General features: G+C 45.4%; 1 protein-coding gene across 1 annotated transcript; it reads right to left on the bottom strand.

Annotated features, from left to right (window-relative positions):
• Positions 1-574: 574 nt before the first annotated feature.
• On the bottom strand, positions 575-8,475 carry Kcna4 (potassium voltage-gated channel subfamily A member 4). Its single transcript, XM_075961673.1, has 2 exons — positions 8,005-8,475; positions 575-4,840 (listed from the first exon to the last, which is right to left on the bottom strand). Exon 2 carries the CDS (start codon positions 4,061-4,063, stop codon positions 2,099-2,101), a length of 1,965 nt encoding a protein of 654 aa, XP_075817788.1. The 5' UTR covers positions 4,064-4,840; positions 8,005-8,475; the 3' UTR covers positions 575-2,098.
• Between the last annotated feature and the right edge of the window lie 808 nt (positions 8,476-9,283).

Below are 9,283 nucleotides of genomic sequence, written 5' to 3'. Positions count from 1 at the left end.
AACATTTCAGAGTTTTCAAGCTTTCCTTTGCTTTCCCAAATCCTGTAATTTAACCTGTTTTTCTACTCATTGAAAAAGAAAATGAGGTACAGACATGTCTAAGTGACTTTTGCAAAAAGATTATGGCCATGCCTGTCAAAGATTCATTACGTTTTGCTCTAAAACAATGTATTTGAATCAGAATGTCATTTCTGGAATTCTAATCACAAGGTGCCACCGTGTCTTTCAGTCACCTCTGCTGCTTGCTGCCTTTCCTTCTCCAGATGGAATTCTAGCAAAGTGTTTTCCCATGAGTGTAGCGAGAAGACAGGAAGAGAGGCATTGGTTGGCTGGAATGTGAATGCGTCTCACTTCAAATATCATTAAAGGAGAAGTAGAATGTATCCAGTGAGTTTTCTGGGCCAAAAGTCCCAATTACATGTGGGATGTTTCTTTTGTTGTTTGGTTTTGGTTTATTGGGTTTTATTTACATTTGTGAAGTTTGTTACGGGCTGAAATAGTGGGCATGGGATTTTCCCACAATTCTCGGGACAACCATTTGTAAAGAATATTTTATTTTGTTTTGTTTGGATATATATATATAGTAGAGTAAGACCTCTTATGTGTTTATGTTACATGATCTGAGATGTATTTCATGGTGATATAGTGGTATAAGGCTCATCAATTTGTGCTACCTCAAATTCAGGAATACCGGTTGTAAGTTAGATGGAAGCGTAGTCCTCAGAAACCACCTGGGGAAACATGATATTGATTACAACGGCGATGAAGAAAGCAAATATTCTCGAACCATTCCTCTCTAGCTCAATGTTAGTAGAGTGCGATAGCATTTGAGGTGAATCCCCACAGTTTGTGTTTTTGGGGTTTTTTTTTTGTAGTAGCACACATACACACAAACACAAAATGGACTTAAATCTAGTATTTTCTTGCATATTTAATAAAAAAAAGACTTTAAGCCATAAGCGCTGTAGCTGCTGGGTGCCTTATTTCTTCAAGAACTCTTTCTGTGCATGCAATAACTTTGGTTAAATTATTCTGGACTTAAAAGGCATAATAGTATTTAAAATAGTATGGTTTCTGAAGCAACATTGTAGCAAACCAATTTCAAAAGATTCAGCTGCTGAATTTTACTATATAGTTCCTTTGTAGATCAGTTATGCAAATTTTAAAACAGGAATCATGTGCTGTTATCTGTGTGGTTATTAGTCTCACAAAAGAAAAAGAATGATTTAAAAAAAAGACTAAGAAACCATTCCTCCAATGATTGTCATTGAACTGACTGGTACATTAGTAAACATTCACAGTACGAAGTCTCTCTCAGTCTTCAGCATAGAAAGTAGTGCAAAGGAAACAAAAAATCCAGTCTTATGACCTGTGAACAGAATTTGTTACATTTCCTCCAGAATGTTAGGCATTTGCTATTATACCTCCCCAAAATTAATAATAAAATATAATCAATTTCTAAAGGCCCCTGCAGCCTTTTCAAAAGTTAATTTCCAGTTAAAAATAAACTTTAATTAAATCCAAGATTAAATTGTGACCTATATTCTATTAAATAATTTACTTTCTCTTTTTTCTACACAGTAATTCTTACAATTTCTAGAAAAACAACTACAGAATCCAAAGACATAGGAGATGTTATTAAAACACTGATAAAAGACTGCTCAAATTCATTAGTTCTTACATAGTAAATACTTCAGAATGCCAACTTTTCCATCACAGCACAATTCCCAACATGTTGACAATTTACTTACATACTCATGTGCACACACGCTCTTACACGCACACACACATACACACACACACACACACACCCCTCAAGACCATCTTTACTATTAACATTTTCCCCTTATGTGCAAAATTCTTGCATTCTATTAAAAAATATAAAGATAGATCTACTCTATTTAAGCCTCCCTCTTCTCCAAGATGTATCATTTATTTGATATGCAATACAAATTTAGTCACAATTATGCCGTGTATTACCATTAAACAGCGTACTACTGTATGCAGTGCAATCATTTGCATATTTCATTTTCATAACTGCACTCTCTATGCATGAATATATTTGGAGATGGGGGCAGTGCCAGGTGGGGAAAACGACTCACACATCGGTCTCCACAGCCTTTGCGTTAGAACAATTGTTTTTATCTGTCTCGCTGTCATCCCCCTTTTCCTGACACTTCTCTTCCCTTCCACATAAGGATTCCTTGACCCCTTCTTCCATCTCTAGATACTCTGACTTGTCCCCCAGGGATGAAGAAGTCGAGCTCCGGAACTTCTTGAGCAAATTAGAAGGGAGATATGGGCAACTGACTGCATTCTGTGTCAACTGGGTCTGTTCCTCATTTTCAGTCTCTCTGTGGTAGAAGTAGTTGAAGTTAGACACGATTACTGGAACAGGCAAAGCAATGGTTAAGACACCCGCAATGGCACACAGGGACCCCACAATCTTTCCTCCCACTGTGATGGGCTTCATGTCCCCATAGCCCACAGTTGTCATGGTGACCACAGCCCACCAAAATGCATCCGGTATGCTTTGGAAATGAGTAGTGGGTTCATCGGCTTCTGCAAAATATACAGCACTGGAAAAGAGAATGACCCCGATGAAGAGGAAAAAGATAAGAAGGCCCAGTTCCCGCATGCTGGCTCTGAGGGTGTGGCCCAGGATCTGCAGGCCTTTGGAGTGTCTGGAGAGCTTGAAGATCCGGAACACTCGGACCAGACGGATGATCCTGAGGATGGCAAAGGACATGGCCTGCTGCTGCTGGCCGTTGCCACCTCCTTGCTGCTGGGCCAGATCGGTGCCCAGAGTGATGAAGTAAGGCAAAATGGAGACAATATCAATGATGTTCATGATGTTTTTGAAGAAGAGAGCTTGGCTGGGGCAAGCAAAGCATCGGACCACAAACTCAAAGGAAAACCACACAATACACACTGTCTCCACGATGAAGAACGGGTCGTTGAATATTGTGTGCCCCGAGTTCTCTAGGTGGGGCGCCGATGTGTCATTCAACAACTTGCTATGCCCACCTGCACTCAGGGCCATGATGAGGTCCCTGTCATCCCTGAACTCTGGCAAGGTTTCCAGGCAAAAGATGACGATCGAGATTAAGATGACCAGGACAGATACAATGGCTATGCCCCTGGCAGGGCTAGAACTCTCCGGATATTCAAAGAGAAGCCAAATCTGTTTCTTAAATTCGTTCTCGGGCAGAGCTCTGTCCTCCTCTTCTCTCACAAAGCCCTCGTCCTCGCGGAACTTGAGCAGGGCTTCCTCTCCCAACTGGTAGAACTTCACCTCCTCAGTGAAGATATCAAAGGGGACATTGACTGGCCTCTTCAGGCGGCCTCCTGATTGGTAATAATATAAAATGGCGTCAAAGCTGGGCCGGTTCCTATCAAAAAAATACTCATTGCGCAAAGGGTCGAAGTACTGAGTCCTCTTCTCAGGGTCTCCCAACAGAGTTTCTGGAAACTGGGCCAACGTTTTCATCTGGGTTTCAAATCGTAGCCCGGACACATTTATCACCACACGTTCACAGCAGTCGCTGTAGCGGACTGAACTGTAGCCACCACCACCCCCATCATCCTGAGGCAGCAGGTCTGTGTATGAACACCCGTCCCCATGGTCATCCTCACTATAGTAAAACCTTCCCTCCTCTTCCTCCTCCTCATCCTCCTCCTCGTCTTCCTCTTCCTCGCTCAATTCTCTCAGGATCTTCTCCTCAGAGCCACTGGGCATCAGATCTGAGCAATGAGGAAAACTGCTCTGCCGATGGTGGAGTTTCTTCTTCTCGGTTCGCTGATGCCTCCTCCTCCGACTACCTCGGCTACCTTGAGGATCATGGGAGGAGTAGGCCCCACGCGTCTGGTGATGATGGTGGGGGCCTCCGCCAGAACCCCCAGTGCCTTCGACAGCAGCCGTGGCAGCTGCCACAGCAGCAGCCGCCGCCGCCCTGGAGTGAGCAAGCCTCTCCCTCTCTCTGGCCCGGGCTTGGGCTGCATAACCATAAGGCATATGACTGTTGCACCCTGAGCTCTCTGCACTCACCATTGCAACCTCCATGGTGGTGGTTTTGGGAAATTGCTGGTTCCAGTTGTAAGAGAAGAAGAAAGAAAAATAGGGCAGCTTATTTTCTTACCAAATTAAGGTAAGTTTGGAAGCCTTAAGCAGATTGCCTGGAAGACTTAGGATATTTTCAGTCCAACTTTGCATTTTCTGTTTTTAAATCAGCACACCCCATGCTCCCTCTTCTCAGAGATTCGGCAGTTGCTTTCCAGAGCTTGGCTAGTCTAGACAACAGCCTAGTGCTCCTCAAACATAAGTCAGGAAATGTTGCGGTCTCCCGAACACCTACGTGTTTGGGGATAGATGTTCAAATCTGGAAGAATGTCTGGGATGTGGTTGGTGATGACGCTATAAGACTCAAAGGCAGCAAGTATCTGACAGCCAGAAGTTGTGCCTAGAAAAATGAAATACAATTTTTCTGCATGGAAATTGTCCAAAGCCCAGTCCATCCAATTTAAATAAAATGCAAATTAAGTCTTTAGTCTTAGCACTTGCCTTCTAGTGATGGCTTGACCCATGTTAAGATGTGGCTTACAATGTGTCCAACCATTGCTGCTCAGTCTGTGAGGATGATTTCACAGGCTCTCTCTATGATCATCAAGACTTCATGGACCCACAGACAATGCCCAGTTGTAGATAGACGCAAAGACCTTGGAAGGCTGGGAGGGTGGAAGATGAGGTTCCAGAAATGGCAAACCCAACTCTGAGGTCTCCATAGAAATCAGGAAATGAAGACCATCCTGTGGCTAGACTCATTCAGAAGAAGCACTTCACCTGAAGAAGGATGGGAAACAAGCACAGGAGAAAAATAAAAAGAATCAAACCATCACGAGCAAATAACCCTTCACCCCACATACAATTTCTTCTCTTGTCCTCAGGCAAACCACGAGACACACGCCAGGAGACCATAACTTTTCAAGAGCACCGGGCAGGCTGCTCTAAAAATCTTTCCCCCTCAATATCCATCTTGCTTTCTTCTTTGATTATCAGTTCTGCTCGGTCATGTGTGTGTGTGTGTGTGTGTGTGTGTGTGTGTGTGTGTGTGTGTGTGTGGTCTTCTTTGGTTATCAGTTCTTCTTGATCCATTATGTGTGTGTGTATGAGTGTGTGTGTGTGTCTTCTTTGCTTATCAGTTCTGCTCGGTCTATTGTGTGTGTGTGTATGAGGGTGTGTGTGAGAGTGTGTGTCAACTCATTTATTTTGCTTCTGTCCTTTTTCCATCCACAAAGTTCTTGCTTTCCTCTGCCCCTTCACCAATGCCAGGTATTCAGTCTCACTGGCATCCTCTTCATCCTACAGCAGCAGCGCTGTGGCTTTACAGCTGTTTCCATTATTCATTTATCTCAAGGAATTCTCTTTAAATTTTCCACTTATTAAATGTTGCTGAATTAAGCACCCTTTCATTTTCTTTTTCTGTCTTTACTCGGGATTTAAAAAGTTGAAAAGAAAACCAGTTTTCTTCTATTTAGAGTCAGACTACTTGAATGAACATCAATTACCTCATCTATAAAGTGTAAACAACATAATCCTGCCCCTCCACCCCACCTTTGTAAGGATCAATGGAGACCATGGATGCTATCAGGATAGCATATTGTCTTGCACATGATGAATGACAACGAATTGAAGGTTATGGAAAACACAGCATTAAACTATGTTGCCACCTATCCACCCACTCCCTAAATTCACATTCTATGCCACTGTCTGAAGTGGGTAAGGACAGAACTTGAGCACATCCAAGGCACTGCGACACTCACGCCTATGAGTCCCTGGAGCTGGCATTCTCTGATTCCATGAAACATGCCCCTGTTGTTTTTCGCTCTACTCCAGCTTCCTGAACACTCCCTACCACCCACAGACTAGAAGCAAATCTCAGTTCCCACATCTCTTAGTAACCATCCCCTTTCCTTAAAACCATCCATGTTCACCCCCTGTACTCTTCTGAAACATGTGGCTGTTGCCCTTGGACAGCACACTTCACCCCCTTTTACTCTTATCCTGTTCACTCACCCTCCAGTTCACCCCACAATTGTTGACAGACCGCAACCTGCCCTGCTATCACCTGCGGTCCCTCTTTTCTTACTTTGCTCTCCTAAGTCGATTGAATTCATCTCCCCAGTCAGGACTCGAGAAACATCTTGCCCCTAACTCCAATCTCCTCTTGCTTCTTCCAAGAGGACTTCTAAGAATACAAAAAGTGACCCAAAGAATCAGAAAGGATGATAGCAGGTAGAATTCACGGCATCCTCTAGCTTCTATTACTGGAAACACTTGGGCAGTGAGAGAGCAATGGCTTTCTGAAGCCATTACCAGGAGCCTCCCCTGAAGCACCTGCTGCTCCTTACTGCTGGTGCCAGTCCTATTACTTAAATGACAATCAGGGATTGTCACACACATCTCACACACATCCTTGATTAGACCAAAAAAAGAAAAATCCAGAAAACACACCTCAGAAGGTGTCCCTGGTGACATCTTGTCCTCCGCCTGATTCATCACACCAGCTTACATTCAGAAGTGTTTACAGTGGGGAGGCCTCCAAGACCTTACTTATAAAACTGTTCTAGGGCTACATTCACTGTGGCGTGTCAGCTAACATCCATAAGATGGGCACAGTTTAAATAGCCCAAGAATTTGTTCAACTTCTCAACAGTTACAAACAGTTTGCATAGATAGATATCACTTGAGTAAGTCTTGAGTAACTGACATGCCCATATATTTACAAATGTGCAGATGCCTCTCCTACTCAAGCAACCCCCTCAAAGATCTCGAATGGGAGGGAGGGTCTTCCAGCACACTGCCCATTTCCCTAGCTCTGGAACTGCCTTCTTTCTGCTTAACAGCTAATGCTTCTCTATTCGTTATTTACCTAGGCTTGTTAATTACTGTTTGCCTAACTCACTCTTCTACATTCAAAAAGCAAACTGTGTTTCTTTTCATTGGCTTCTAGTTACCTCACTATCCTAGAGAGACAGAAAGAAGGAGAGAAAGATGAAAGGGAGGAAGAGAAGGAAGGAGAATGGGGAAAGGGGGAGAAGGAGGGAAGAAAGTAAAAGAAAAGGAAGAAAGGAAGGAAAGAATGAAGGAAGGAAATGAAGGAACGAAAAATGGGTAAACACACCCAACCATTTTTGCAACAAACGCAACTGTTTTAAAATCTCTTTCTCCAGGTATCCTTCTTAGGATAATCAAGCATACTTTATGCAAGAGACCTTTGCAGGGGCTTTCCCCCTTTCTTCTAAACACCATTAAACTAAGAGGATTTTGCAAGGCACCTATTCCTGTCTCTATGCTCCCAAACACCAGCCAAAGCATCCTCTTCTCTTATCCAACAACAGCAAGGCTGTTTTCCTCTCTAGATGCTAATTTCTGCAACTGTGTTAGGGTGGTACCTGAACCAAATCCGAGAGAAGGGCAGAAATAAGGAGACAGAATTAACAATTAAAAAGGTGATAGATTCAGGAAAGCCAATACCATAAGAAACACGTACTTCATCGCACACCATTTATCCAGTCCCTGTGGACTGCTCAAACACTGAAAATACATGCCATCCTAATGTTGGGAGAGTCAGCAATACAGACCCGCTCATCAGCTGTTCGCAAAGGAGAGGAACGGTGAGGCTGGGATTAGACAAAACGAAAACGATGCTGAATCTAAACCCCACCTCATTGGGGAACGACATCTTTAATTGCGCCCTGGCCTCCAGACCCAGGTTCCCGCTCAGGCATATTAAGCAGGGCGCACTGGCCCCATCCCCTGGGTTGCCCCTGGAGCGCCGCGTTGCATCTGCACCTCCCTTCTCCCACCTCCTGGTTTATTTTTAACCGCCTTCCATTCATGTCCTTCTGTCACATTCTCGATATTATTTATTCCTCAAATGTCCACAGTTTCTCAACAGCCAAAAGAGTAGGGTGGGGAAAAGATAAGAAAGGTATCATACTTACCGTTCCCAGCAAGTGAGAAAAATAAAAACAGAGAAAAAAAATTCCGGTGATTTGTTTTCTCCCCTCAAGCTGCAACAGCTGGAGGAGGGGCAGAATCGTGGGGGGTGGGGGCGCAGTACAAGAAATCACTCGGATTTGTCAGGTGGAGGCTTCCAAATATCCACGGAACAAGTTCTGTCGCCTTGGCCGGGGTGGGGGGTGTCACAGAGTCCTCCTTACTGGAGCCCAGAGGTGGGGATTAGGGACGCCCCAAAGGTAGACCCCGGAGATTCCTGGCTTCTCTGGAGTTCGGCACAGCAGACCTGGACTGGGAACGGAAGTCAAGGTTCCCCCGAAAAAGACTCAAAATCCTAGACAGCAGCGATCACTTGTTAAGCCTGGATTCCTTCTCCAGTATCCATCCCAGTCTCGCTCTCTAGCTGGCTGCAGGAGCAGCACACGCCTCCCCTGGCTGCCAGCGCGCACGGGCGGGGGCGGGGCCAGGCCAGGCTGAGGGTGTGGCCTTTGGGGCTGTCACCCGGGGCGCCTCCCCGCGTGGCTGGGCGGGCACAGTCACGACGCTGCGACCCCACCCGTCGGCCCAGCCCCCACGACTGCTTCGCTTCTGGAAACAGTCCCAGGAGCACTTGACTATCACCCCCAAGCGAGGAGCAAATCCCGGAGACAGATGTGTCCCGCAGGAGCTGGAACAGAAGTCCAGGACCGCAGCACAGGTGCCACTAGAGAGGCTGGGAGAGGGACTTTGACGGGAGATGCAGTCCAAAAACTGGGTGAATAGCTTGAGGCGGCTTCGCTCCCTACCCTGATCTTTCTTTATATCCCCTGGCACCATTCCTGTTTGCTCCCAAAACGTGCAGGAGAAGGGCTCAGGTGCATCTCTGGGGAGATTGTAGGTCCAGGATTCCTTGTTTCCCCTGTGAGTACATCCCAGCAATAGTAGCAGTCTTCCTAGAACAACCGAGTCTGCAGCCAGCTCCTAAGTTCGACCTCCCAGGCTCCCAGAAAGACCAACTTTACCTGTGTATTAGACCATGTGTTAGAGAGAGTGCTCGAATCTAGAGAGTGACCCAGGGTGAAGCTTACTGTGCACCAGGGGCATAAGTCTCAACAGGACCGCAGTTGGAGTGTTTTGAGCAAAATGGCCTAGGCTGGAGGCTTTGGAAGGCTGAGGTGAGCCCTCTCTGAAACTGTTGCTGCGAAAAATACCTGCTATGTAACCTGAGGCACCATGTGGGGCCTTGGGGAGACTTTGTATTCCTGCCCCTATCTTTACTGCCAC

The sequence above is a fragment of the Microtus pennsylvanicus genome, chromosome 2, assembly GCF_037038515.1.
Source record: "Microtus pennsylvanicus isolate mMicPen1 chromosome 2, mMicPen1.hap1, whole genome shotgun sequence".
In the NCBI taxonomy this organism is placed as follows: domain Eukaryota; kingdom Metazoa; phylum Chordata; class Mammalia; order Rodentia; family Cricetidae; genus Microtus; species Microtus pennsylvanicus.
This window is presented reverse-complemented; position numbering and strand designations above follow the sequence as displayed.